This window comes from Schistocerca nitens, chromosome 1 (assembly GCF_023898315.1).
Source record: "Schistocerca nitens isolate TAMUIC-IGC-003100 chromosome 1, iqSchNite1.1, whole genome shotgun sequence".
Classification (NCBI taxonomy): domain Eukaryota; kingdom Metazoa; phylum Arthropoda; class Insecta; order Orthoptera; family Acrididae; genus Schistocerca; species Schistocerca nitens.
Window position 1 is genome coordinate 706,767,765 of NC_064614.1, and position 13,999 is coordinate 706,781,763.

At 44.6% G+C, this 13,999-nt stretch overlaps 1 protein-coding gene across 1 annotated transcript in view; it reads right to left on the bottom strand.

The window, feature by feature from the left end:
• The window catches only part of LOC126195824 (sodium channel protein Nach-like), a 168,871-nt gene extending 156,379 nt beyond the window's left edge, over positions 1-12,492 (bottom strand). Inside the window, exons 1-2 of the mRNA XM_049934516.1 lie at positions 12,387-12,492; positions 7,044-7,344 (exon numbers count right to left, since the gene is read on the bottom strand). Of these exons, the coding sequence (XP_049790473.1) occupies positions 7,044-7,344; positions 12,387-12,492 (407 nt within the window). The remainder of the gene's footprint in view (positions 1-7,043; positions 7,345-12,386) is intronic.
• Positions 12,493-13,999: the final 1,507 nt, after the last annotated feature.

The following is a 13,999-nucleotide window of genomic DNA, read 5'->3' on the forward strand; positions in this document are numbered from 1 at the left end:
CAGTCCTGATTGTGGCGCTCACCTGCACGGCGCCAAACACGCATACGACCATCATTGGCACCAAGGCAGAAGCGACTCTCATCGCTGAAGACGACACGTCTCCATTCGTCCCTCCATTCACGCCTGTCGCGACACCACTGGAGGCGGGCTGCACGATGTTGGGGCGTGAGCGGAAGACGGCCTAACGGTGTGCGGGACCGTAGCCCAGCTTCATGGAGACGGTTGCGAATGGTCCTCGCCGATACCCCAGGAGCAACAGTGTCCCTAATTTGCTGGGAAGTGGCGGTGCGGTCCCCTACGGCACTGCGTAGGATCCTACGGTCTTGGCGTGCATCCGTGCGTCGCTGCGGTCCGGTCCCAGGTCGACGGGCACGTGCACCTTCCGCCGACCACTGGCGACAACATCGATGTACTGTGGAGACCTCACGCCCCACGTGTTGAGCAATTCGGCGGTACGTCCACCCGGCCTCCCGCATGCCCACTATACGCCCTCGCTCAAAGTCCGTCAACTGCACATACGGTTCACGTCCACGCTGTCGCGGCATGCTACCAATGTTAAAGACTGCGATGGAGCTCCGTATGCCACGGCAAACTGGCTGACACTGACGGCGGCGGTGCACAAATGCTGCGCAGCTAGCGCCATTCGACGGCCAACACCGCGGTTCCTGGTGTGTCCGCTGTGCCGTGCGTGTGATCATTGCTTGTACAGCCCTCTCGCAGTGTCCGGAGCAAGTATGGTGGGTCTGACACACCGGTGTCAATGTGTTCTTTTTTCCATTTCCAGGAGTGTATATGGCTTCACCATGCCAGATGTAGGCACAGTATTACTACCATATTTAAGTATTTTCACACATCCGGTAACACATAAAATTTATAATGTTTCCATGAATAGTTAATAAGACAGTATAAATCATGTTTTTTCTTCCTATAAAATCTCTTGCTGCTGATGTAGTAGCATACTTGACATAATGACTAAATATGTGAAACACCTCTTCAAATCATACAGAATGGTCCAATCCTGTCTGATAGTATACAGTCGATAATTACGGACCCATCAGATTGTGGCAAGCTGAATATTATATAACTGCTTACATATCCTGATGGAGTTCGCTTGAAGCATGTACAGTCGTGGTCAAAAGTATCCGAACGACCTGAATTGCATTTCACCTGATTCGCATGCAACCCACATAACGCAGCTGTCTAGCAGGTCCTCTAATTGCTCCTTGGTACAGTCGTTTGACTATTGAAAATGGTCCCAACAAGTCACCACTAGAAAACACTGCTCTGTATCACAATAACTCAAGATGTAAAGCAATACCACGATACTAGAAATATCAGGGAACATCTTATCACAGATAAGACTGTCCTTAAGGCTTGTTAGCTCACATTTATTGCAATAAATGACATACCTGAAATGTTACCACTCTTCTCATTATTACATCACATAGGTAATGCACGTAGTAAGTTCGACGTATTCATGATTTTCTCTCCAAAGTACCATACTGTGCTTGTTATTTAACACAAAATGACATTAAAAATTTAAGTTATTCACTAGCAGATAGTTGAGAATATGTATGAACTTCAAATGACACGACGAACCGTCTCGTTCTGCATATGGATTCAAACCCAGGTCATGCAGACTAAGATTTCGTGACTGACGGAAATTAACAGTCATTCCTGACTAGGCATACAGAGAGTGATATACCTTGATTTTGGACTGTATCAGTTAGCAAATATCAGCTTTAAATTACATAACATAAACATTTTTAACGGACGCGAATTCCTACCCAGCATTTATTGCCCCTGTTAAAGAACTACGAGAGATGTTAAATATTGGTTCTTCACAAATAACTTACTTGAAATGCCGTGAGGTAAAGCTTTGTGTTGGATAGGGATTCGAACCCAGAATCTAATCGCTTTGTTATCGAAGCACAATCAACTGTGATATATCGGATTTTCTCGGCAGTAGCTAGATGTTTTAACTGAAATGACGAGACGAAACATTAATTTTTTCCTTCCCAAGACTCCAACCCGGCGCCTATCGCTGTTATATTCTAGAGAAAATGAGCGTTAAATATGGGTTTGTTACACCAGCAGTGACATGTGAGCATGTTTGAACTAGAAATAATATGACGAAGAGTTCAGTGCTGACTGGGAATCGAACCCCACACATATCGTTGTTGACTACACACAAACAGACGTCAGCTACCGAATTTTTCTCCACCAGCAGCTCGGAATAACATCCTTGAACTTACAGTGATCTCGCAAATAGTTGTATGTCTCACTGGTAGTCAAAAACGTCAGATATCGTTAGTGTTGACAACGAATGAAAATGCATTAAAAATCATTATTATTATCCACCAGCAGATAGGTGTTCTGATGCTAGAGCTTAATAATTCAGAATGAAAACCGTTTTGCCGGGCCAGCATTCGAACCAATTCACGCACAATATGTGGAGATGTTGAGGAATCTGCAGTTTTGAACGAACAACAAATTGTAGTCGAGCTGTATTGTCACGAAGGGATCAAATTTAGCGTTAAGGGCGGTCTGAGTTGCATTCCCAGTTCAGAACCAATTTTATCGACATACAGAATCTCAAATAAAACATGGAATAAGTGTCTTGTGACCCTACATGGCGTTTGTTTCGTCACTAGAAATAAATAACTAGTATAAGAAAGGATACTGGTTATATAGTTTCTACATGTCACCACTCCTGACTTTATTGTAGTTCAACCTAACGTCTACTTGGTAGAGAAGGAATATCATGTTTAATGTGAATTTCAGACCACAATGCCATTATACCTTCTTCATTTGGCGTAGCGAGAAGCGAATAGAATCTGTCTCTCCCTATCAAAAAGCGTCGGCAGAAGTTGGAATCGAAGTTAGACCGTCAGTATATGAACTTATCATCGATCCAACAGACCAACAAATCCTCTACTGTATGACTCATTTCTCTATCATAACACCGATGCGGCACATTCGATGAGAATTCTGACACACAGGCTCCCTGTAGTGGTTTGTAGCATGTTCAGTACATTCATTTATTTGGTTGACCGAATCGCCATGAACTAGCTGCCTCGGCTTTCCTGTGCATGCATTCGACACTATTTTGTAATCACCGAAATAAAATATCGCAACTGTCACCTACACAGGACTGCCAACAGTGTAGGATGCAGAAATTTAAATAGGAAGTGTTCTTTTCCATTTCAGCTACTCTATTGCGCTATCTGTTTGTTGAAACCGTCGTGCAGTGCAAAAGAAATGCTGTAACTGTCTGTCTCTCAGAAGTCTAGATCTGACCATATGCATTATCTCACAACACTGTGGAATGCGGAAGTTCTGGAGGAACTGTTGTTGACACCTGGAGCTGCTATACCTACGTGCCAGCTAGTAGCGTAACGGTAAGCGTCAGACACTGTAGATAAGACATCGCGAGTTCTATTACATTCCCTGCTACGTTTTTTAAAACGCAATTCTGCTGTCTGCTGAAGTTATCAATTTAATGGAACTTTGAACATAATTCCTTTCACTTCTCAACCCAAAATAGTCACATGTGGAAAAAGGGCTAACTTCTGCGACATTTTGTTCTTTTCAGGTTTGATAGGCGGCCAGGCAGCAGATGCATCTCGAAGCTTTTGTATTATTAATGGGGAGAGCGCCTCATGCCAAAATAGTCATAAGGCACCCACCCACTGCGCCATAGAATAGTGGTGCATTCTTGCTTTACACTCCTAATAACTCAGCAGGGACTTTTGCGGCGTTGTTCCTCTTCAAATGTAGAAAACTAATTACTAGATGACGTCACGTGAGTGAGGGATTTTGTTTCAGCTCTTGTAGCCGCATGATATGGTACTGTCATGAGAGAATTTCAAAGTGTATCAAGACTCGAGACGTACTGGGTGGTTCAGGAGGAATGTCATATAATTTGTTAGCGGACTCTACGTGTGAAAGTAAACCGAAAAGTGCCATGGACATGTGCCCACTTTTCGGTTGATACAGAACTGCAGCAGGTTGAAGACCACACACATCCATGAATGATTATGAATACATGTGTGAATATTACTTACCAAAATGCTGCGCAGCGGCTGTGGTGGACGGAATAGTGGTGGGACAGATGACTGGTTTATTCTGCAAGAGGTGTGGGGGTTTTCCAACAGTGAGGCCGTGTGCATGTCGTGCTTGAGTGTTGGTTGAAAGAGCAAGTCCATTGTGTCTGTGAATACCGACATAATGCATATGTTCATCCATGCACAATACATAGGCATGTTGTTTGTGTACAGGTACTGTAATGCCAGTGCCCATGTGGCTGTGACAGAATACCAGACGTTACCCTGATCGATGAACACCTTGTGCCAGTGTATTTCCAAGAGTTTTCAAACATTACATGAATCTGGAACACTACCTAGTGTACATGTAACAACAGAACCTGTGGCCATCCTGTCAGTTGAGGAAAGGGGAGACATATTGCAATGGCACAACGAAGTCCCACCGCCAGGACACGGTTCATTAGCTGTCAGCTTGATATTCCACAAACGCGAGTTTACATGCAAGATCTTTATCCAGATGACTCAGTAAGCAGATAACAATTTTGTTATTTATTGGCTGTACACGGAGAAGTCATATAGTACACTTTATTTACAGATGAGGCTACATTTACACGCAATGGTATTACGAACACCCCGCACTTCTCATACATGGACGATGGAGAACCCAGATGACACTAGGGGAACAAGAGTCCAAGTTAGGTACACAGTGAACGTGTGGTTTGGTATGACTGATGTCTTGGTAATAGGGCCTGTGTTTTCATAACAGCTGCAGCATACGTAAATTTCCTTATACAAGACCTACCTGCATTTTTGGAAGACATGACATTAGAGTAACGACGGCAAATGTAACTGCAACATGAGGGATCACCGATTCCTTGCACCAGACAAGTATTCCAGCATATCAGTAATACATCTCCTGAAGAGTGTGTTAACTGTCGTGGACCTATTAACAGGCCTGCCAGATCACCCGACCTAATCCCATTACACTTCAGTTCATGGGACTGATGAAAGAGGTATTTAAACGCTACGGAGGTGGATATCTGAAGAATTTGTCGCTCGGATGACAGACACTCATCTGTACCACTATTATTCTGTCCATCACAACGCCTACATACACTACCGGCCATTAAAATTGGTACACCAAGAAGAAATGCAGATGATAACCGAGTATTAATTGGACACATATATTTTACTAGAACTGACATGTGATTACACTTTCAAGCAATTTGGGTGCATAGATCCTGAGAAATCAGTACCCAGAACAACCACCTCTGGCCATAATAACGGACTTGATACGCCTGGGCATTGAGTCAAACAGAGCTTGGATGGCGTGTACAGGTACAGCTGCCCATGTAGCTTCAACACAATACCACAGTTCATCAAGAGTAGTGACTGGGATATTGTGACGAGCCAGTTGCTCGGCCAACATTGACCAGACGTTTTCAGTCGGTGAGAGATCTGGAAAATGTGCTGGCTAGGGCAGCAGTCGAACATTTTCTGTATCCAGAAAGGCCCGTACAGGACCTGCAACATGCGGTCGTGTATTATCCTGCTGGAACGAAGGGGTTCGCAGAGATCGAATGAAGGGTAAAGCCACGGGTCGTAACACATCTGAAATGTAACGTCCACTGTTCAAAGTGCCGCCAATGCGAACAAGAGGTGACCTAGACGTGTAACCAATGGCACCCCATACCATCACGCCGGGTGATACGCCATTGTGGCGATGACGAATAGCCGGCCGAAGTGGCCGAGCGGTTCTAGGCGCTACAGTCTGGAACCGCGCGACCGCTACGGTCGCAGGTTCGAATCCTGCCTCGGGCATGGATGTGTGTGATCTCCTTAGGTTAGTTAGGTTTAAGTAGTTCTAAGTTCTAGGGGACTCATGACCACAGCAGTTAAGTCCCATAGTGCTCAGAGCCATTTGAACCATTTGATGACGAATACACGCTTCCAATGTGCGTTCACCGCGATGTCGTCAAACACGGATGCGACCATCACGATGCTGTAAACAGAACCTGAATTCATCGGAAAAAATGACGTTTTGCCATTCGTGCACCCAGATTCGTCGTTGAGTACACCATGGCATGCGCTCCTGTCTGTGATGCAGCGTCAAGGGTAAACGCAACCATGGTCTCCGAACTGATAGTCCATGCTGCTGCAAGCGTCGTCGAACTGTTCGTGCAGATGGTTGTTGTCTTGCAAACGTCCCCATCTGTTGACTCAGGGATCGAGACTTGGCTGCACGATCCGTTACAACCATGCAGATAAGATGCCTGTCATCTCGACTGCTAGTGATACGAGGCCGTTGGGATCCAGCACGGCGTTGCGTATTACCCTCCTGAACCCACCGATTCCATATTCTGTTAACAGTCATTGGATCTCGACGAACGCGAGCAGCAATGTCGCGAAACGATAAACCGTAATCGCGATAGGGTACAATCCGACCTTTACCAACGTCGGAAACGTGATGGTACGCATTTCTCCTCCTTACACGAGGCATCACAACGCCGCTCAACTGCTGTTTGTGTATGATAAATCGGTTGGAAACTTTCCTCATGTAAGCACGTTGTAGGTGTTGCCACTGGCGCCAACCTTGTGTGAATGGTCTGAAAAGCTAATCATGTGCATATCACAGCATCTTCTTCCTGTCGGTTAAATTTCGCGTCTGTAGCACATCATCTTCGTGGTGTAGCAATTTTAATGACCTGTAGAGTAGAATTTCGGTAAGTAATATCCATACTTAGGCCTATCTTCATAATTATTCACGGATCTGTGTGGTTTTCAATCCGCTCCAGTTCCGTAAAGATCGAAAATCTGAAGCACGTTGGTAGGACTTTTTCGGTTTAGTTTCACATTAGAGTCACCTCATCAGTTATGCAATATTCCTCCTGAATGACCCTGTATACCTGCAAACAAACAAATAATTAATTAGGGAACTTAATTTTTTCGAGGAGATGATGAATACTTTACGAGTGGGATTCGTGTGGAGTGGCTCACCTGGCGAGCAGCGGCAGCGCGACGCGGGTGACGACGCGCCGGCCGGGGCAGACGGTGACGGCGGGGAAGGGCAGCGCGCGCAGCGGCCAGTGCGTGCTCTCCACCTGCATGGCGGCCGGCGCCCGCGCGTAGCCCCGCCACGCCTCCGCCCCCACCAGGACCGCCAGCAGCGCACTGCCGCACACCGCCGTCGCCCACGCCAGCCTGCGCACAGCCTCTGCACACTCACTGCTCACTTCTCGGCCGACACATTCTGAGCCTGTGCAGTCTGCATGCGCATCCGCAGTTACAAATCTTGATACTGTAAAGGCAAGTACACACTTGGTTACAAAATCGAGCGACTGTCTGTGGATTCTAGAAGGACTGTCTGTAGACGTGTTGCTAGACAATGTATATACACTGTCTAGGTACTTTTTTATCGTGTACACACTGGAATGCTTTATGCCTCGATATTTGCTGCTTGTGGTTGACCTTGCTGTGATTGCGGCTTGTGGGTAGTGAAAGAAATAGAAAGAGGAAACGTTGGTGGAAACGTGAACTGCTTGTGGAAGGGCCTCGCTTCGGCTATAATTTACTTTCGACTTTTTTTTCACAGCCAGTGATATTGAACATTTTTTGGCCATATACTTGACAATCAACTGCTTCTTGTTGCGAATTTTTCATCTGGAATTACTAACTTCCCGCAAACATGATGCTGCGTGAAAATCGTCTGTCAGCTGCAACACTTTCTCCGATGGCCACATTTTGATAAGTATGTTTAACATAAACAAAAACAAACATAACAAAATACCGTCCCACCTTTTTCCACACTGCCAAGATAACAACAGGAGGCAATGTCTACCAGCGTACCCACACTACGAAATGTCGCAACGGAAGTCATAAATTCTGCAATTTTTTTGCAAAAGCATGTGTACAACCAAGAAATATTTTCAGCATTTAGCCGCCCTGTCAGCAATTGTATTAATATTAATTTTAATTTTAAAAATCAACAGCCTCAGTTGCATAGATTACCTAGATTTACCTAGGTTTGAGTCGGGATAACCCAACCTTCTTCACAATAAAAGTTCATTTCCTGAAGTTGCGACATTTGCAATTGGCTCATGCACCCAACCGCCCGCCCCCACAATACTCAGCTCTTGCATTGTGAAGTAAAAGGTCCAAAGTTAGACATTTTAGAGGAAATGCAAATTTTTAAACATTTACTAAATGACAAAAACAACCTTCTTAACGACCAATGTACTGTATGATCACTTTCAAGAAATGTGGGCAGTAACTGAGGGCTAAAATAATATATGTTGCCACGTTTTACTTAAGCAAACAATGACCCAAAGTTTAAGCTTATAATTCACTGATAAACCGCTGCAACTACATAACGCAATTTAGCCACATAATAAACTTATTTCCTCTCAATAATTAGCAAAGGTAATCGGCCTACTATGAGAAGATGCGGTACAACAAGACACAGGATAAATCTTCGACACTGTCCACTTTCTGGTCGAGAAGTGGTTTGAACTGAGAATCACTGGTCAGAAGTCAACATGAAAAGCAATCGTAATGTTTATATTCTCGTCTCAAATGATGAATAAGTTGAAAGAACCTCAATGATTATCATAACAATACCAGGCTCTGACCCACGTAGCGCAGTAGGCAGCGTGCTATCCCCACGTCGTGGCAGCAAGAGTGCGCTTATACAAGAGTCTACACCTGCCGCGCTCTCTGTGGAAGTTGACATTATGTCAGTGCCCACCACTCCAGGCGAAGCGGTAATAGAATGCGTGCATCACTTGTACCAGGGTCAGACACATTCCTGCCTCAAAAAGCTCGATAGGGGAAGGAGCAAAGATGGCTTTATATGCTCGCATCGAAATGCGTAAGCCCAGGCAGTAACCACGTGAAGTATCCATATAGATGCTGCCAATCTTTTATTTCACATTTGGCACTATATGATCTCGCAGTTGCCTACTTGTACATGGAAGTCGGAGCAATAATCTCCATAATTCTGACAGAAGCATCACACTCTCCTTGAAGCGTCCTTCATACAGACAAATATAACGATTTGAAAAAGTACAGATTGGGACTTGAATTTCTGGGATAATTAATTCGTGTAAAGCTAGTTTGTGGTTAAGTGGTTCAGTTATTTCACTGATCTGCGCCAGGCTGGTTCCTACAAGGTTATTCAGTCACATTTATGTGATAGCCTTTCGAAAGCCTGAATAACAAGCCTTTCGCAGCACAGACCACTGCGAGACGAGAAGGAAGGCAGCCAGTAAGGCTCTGGAAGGTACCGACAGGGGTGTGCAGCTATGCCGACTCCAGTGCCGTGGTCAGCTGTGCTAGGTTTCTCGGCAGAGGATCCATGTCGCGAACAGCCCGATCTAGATGGTCCAAAATATTCTCGATTGGGTTTAATTCTAGGGCGTTTGAGGGGCAGGAGAGTGTGGTAAACTCATATCGGTGCTCTCCGAAGCATTCATGTGCGAGCTGTGTGACATATTGCATTGTCCTGCTGGTAGATGCCACCGTGCTGAGGAAAAATTCACTGCCTGTAGGAGTGCACATGGCCGACAAGTTACAGATCCGTATTTGTGTTGACCCACTGTGCCTTCCAGAATGAAGAGACCACCCAGAGAATGCTACGAAAATATTATCGAGAACATAACGCTGTCTCTTCGGGCATAGGCCCTTCCAAAGATCCAACGGCCATCTACATGATGGAGCACAAAACGCGATTCATCTGAAAAGATCACCTCCTGCCACTCATTTTCGTCCAGTTGCGGTACTGGCGTGCAAATTCCAGACTTCCGATGAACAGCAGTCAGCGTGGGTGAGTGAACTAAGCACATACTCCGGAGGCCCATATGCAGCAACGTTTGCTGAACTGTCGTTGAGGAGACACTGCTGATAGCCCATTGGTTGACATGGGCAGTAAGTTGTTCAGCAGTTGCACGTCTACTCGCCTGTACACATATCTGCAGCCGTCATTTATCCCTGTAATGTATGGCCTGTGTTGCATCACAGGTGCCTCTGAGCGGATTTTAGGTAACGCCATTTTACCATGAACGGTACATTTTAACCACGACGGCACAAAAACAGTTTACAAACTGAGCCGTTTCCGAAACGTTTCCAGCCTTGGGCCGAAGGCCAATGATCATGCCCTTCTGGACGTCAGTTAAACCGCTACGTTTCCTCAGTACAACAGGGTCTGCATAGTTTCCGTATCCCACCGTGTATGTACCCTCCACTGCTGGTGCTGGCATCTGCCGTCTATGAGTGGTTATTGGACGTTGATGTCGGACACTGGCGGTGATCACATTAATGCGACTGGACCATGTAAAACATGCTGCACCGTGCATGAAAGACAAAACGTTATGCAGAAGTAGGACCATCATACAATGAAACATAAATGTTATAGTATTGAACCATAGGAAATAACAACGTAATAAATCCTTACATGTAATTCCTGTAAAAAAAAGTAACAAACACTGATAAATCTTTAACGTGGCTGAAGCAACAACTGTTGAAAATCTTCACGGTAAATGATAACAGCCAAACAGTTGCAGGATAAAGATTTATTGAAATCCTTGACCACGGTTTCGGTATATCTAAATATACCTTCATCAGAAGCAAAAATACACCTGAATAGGGACACACCTTCATTAGCAGAAAACTTATCAACATAAATGAGATAAAAGAAAAAAACAAACACTTATAGCTTTAAGTACCACTTACTAAAATCACATTCTGCAGTGGAGGCACGATTGTTTTATGCACCCCCAATGCACTATGTGATTTTAGTAAGTGACTAAAAGTTTTTGTGCTTGTAATACTTTGGTAATTTTTATGGTACTTAAAGCTATAAGTTATGTTGCTAAGTTTTCTGCTAATGAAGGTGTCTCCCTATTCAGGTGTATTTTTGCTTCTGATGAAAGTATATCTAGATATACCGTAACCGTGGTCAAGGATTTTAATAAATCTTTATTCTGCAACTGTTTGGCTGTTATCATTTACCGTGAATATCAAATATTGCCGGCCGAAGTGACCGTGCGGTTAAAGGCGCTGCAGTCTGGAACCGCAAGACCGCTACGGTCGCAGGTTCGAATCCTGCCTCGGGCATGGATGTTTGTGATGTCCTTAGGTTAGTTAGGTTTAACTAGTTCTAAGTTCTAGGGGACTAATGACCTCAGCAGTTGAGTCCCATAGTGCTCAGAGCCATTTGAACCATTTTTTTATCAAATATTGACTACTTGGTCAATGAGAAAAATTCTCCCAGGGTTTTTAGCGTGGCTGAGATACGGAGACGCATGCTATAAAATCTGATGCCTAACAGCAAAGAAAGCAGGCAGCGAACCTCCAACTGCAGACACTTAGTTGCTGTGCGAGGTGGCTGGCCAACATGCCACGAAACTTTATGTGAACATAGGGCTTTAGGTCTAAAATATACATAAAATGGATGACACAAAATCAAACAAGTAATAAACATTTATTAAATTTAACTACTAAAGTAATACTCAGCTTTGAGTGCCGACAGATTCGTGTCTTCTTATTCAAAGTCCAGCACGCTGACTATCCTAACACCCTGAAGATAACCGTGTAATTTAAAACCGTTTAGCCAGACAACTGTTTGTGACTTACCCTGCTCAGTCGCTGACTAATAATGGCACCAGACATATTTCATTGAACACTCTGACGATTACTGGTAAGTAGCAGCTTGCTATTACAGTGCCAATTGAAAACAGTGTCGGCTGATGGCACTATAGAACTGGAGGCGCTCTGACGTGAGATGCAACTGGTCGGACTGTCCCGACGTGAACTGTGCTGAGAATGGCCCCGAGTAGCTGTTTGTCCTGAGATCGTCGGAGTAAACTTGTATCTGGGAAGAGGAAAGAAGCGCCGTCTGTGGCAGCTAATATCGCTATCGGCGGATGAATGTGAGGCTTTGCAGTCTTGTAGCAGAAGCAGAAATCGGTTTCATTTTACTTGGATGGCAAAAGACTGGAGCTCGATGTGGAGCCACAGCTGGAATAATTGGATGGTGGCGCACTCTCGTGTAAGGCTGTGTACCAGAGACTACGTTCATATCACACATAAGTACAACTCCTAGTCTACAGCGGGACAAAAGTAATGAAAACGGGCAGAAATACCACCTCTCAGATTGGTCGACGGCCCGCTGTGCTGATGCAGATAGCGATGAGCCCACAATCAGCCCATGAGCCTCGCACCCTCCAGTAGGTGGGTTGGATCTTCTATCACTGAGATGGAAAACCACCAGCAATATGTGGAGCAGGTGGTAAAGGCAGACAGCGTCAGAGCTACCTTCTGAAAGTCATCTGAGAGTCATCTGACTCCACCAAGAGCTCAACACAACAGACTTGTACAGCCATGTGTTCTTCTCCAGGACTGCAACTGAACAGAAGTCACCAACAACTTGTTCTCGTCTCTTACTCTTCATTGTCCCAACGATTACTTGCAATGGATAGTCTGTGATACATTTTCCAACCAGTAGGATTGTCATTAAAACTCGTGGCTTGCATAAGGTCTTCTTGGTGCCAAATAGCACCAAACGAATTTCCCTAGAAACTTGTTTCGATTGGAATCTCCTTGTTTCATGGTTAACTTTTTCTCGCCATGAGTCAAGTTCCATTGGATTTGTCATTTCTTAATAGCATCTATGGTGAATGTGTGTGGTCTGGCAACTTAATCTGTAGAGACCGATTAAGTTGGATGGTCTGGAGTTTAGAGAGGTGCTACAAGAAGCATGCCATTAGCCAGATAATGGGCCATTCCCAAGAAGATTTTTTCTTGTGGTAGCAATATGCCATTCTTTTCTACAAGCAGTTGTTGAAGAACTGAATCATACACAGTGCTAACATAAGTGACTGGAATCACGTCACATGCAAATAGAACCACCTACACCTACGTTCCTCATCGGACAAACGCATTTCTGCTGCAGAAACACAGATCTGCTACAAAACATAACATATATCGTTTCGCATTTCAAAAGAATTACGTAATATTTCTGAAGATCTAGTCATGTATCAGACTAATCAAGTAGGTGAGAGGCAAGAAGAGCTGAGCATGGGATGATATATGATGTTGTCAGTTCCGTGGCGAAGTATGGCTACAACGCCAACAGATGTTCTGTTCTGAACGGAATACTTTCACATAACATTGTAACAGCTTTGTCATTTGTAGGAACTCGTTGATGTGGATAGCATGATATATTTTCACTTATTTGTATTTATCAGCTACATCACGATGGAAAGACACCATTTGAACAGGCCTCAGAAGGCCCAGTGATACTGACAGACTACCATGTCAGCCTCAGCCAGTAGGCGTCAGTGGATGCTGATATGGAGGGGCATGTGCTCAGCACGCTGGTCTACAGGCTGTTGTTAGTTTTCACTTCCTCAATGGATCTTGGCCTCACAAGGGCCGAGTGCACCCCCCTTGCCAACAGCACTCAGCAGACCTGGGTGTTCACCCACCGAAGTGCTAACTAAGCCCAACAGCACTTAACTTCGATGAACTAGCAGGAACTGGTGTTATCACTGCCGTTGGCCAGCATGAAAATGCCTTCTGCAAATTTAATGTGACCCATTTTAAGTGTTGTATTCGGTACAGAAGCGATACTCAAATGGATGTAACTCTTTAGTTTGAAGTCAACATATAATGATATTGACATAAGACAACTTGCATCAAGTAGTAACCATTTACAACAGAATGTCTGTAGCAAGTCATACATGCTTAGAATGGTATTCCTTAGCAACCAAGTCTTTAGTTTGAAACCAACATATAATGATATTGAAATAAGACAACTTGCAACAAGTAGTTACCATTTACAACAGACTGTCTGTAGCAAGTCATACATACATAGAATGTTATTCCTTAGCAACTACCTCGGTGTTGCCGGCCGCGGTGGTCTCGCGGTTCTAGGCGCGCAGTCCGGAACCGTGCGA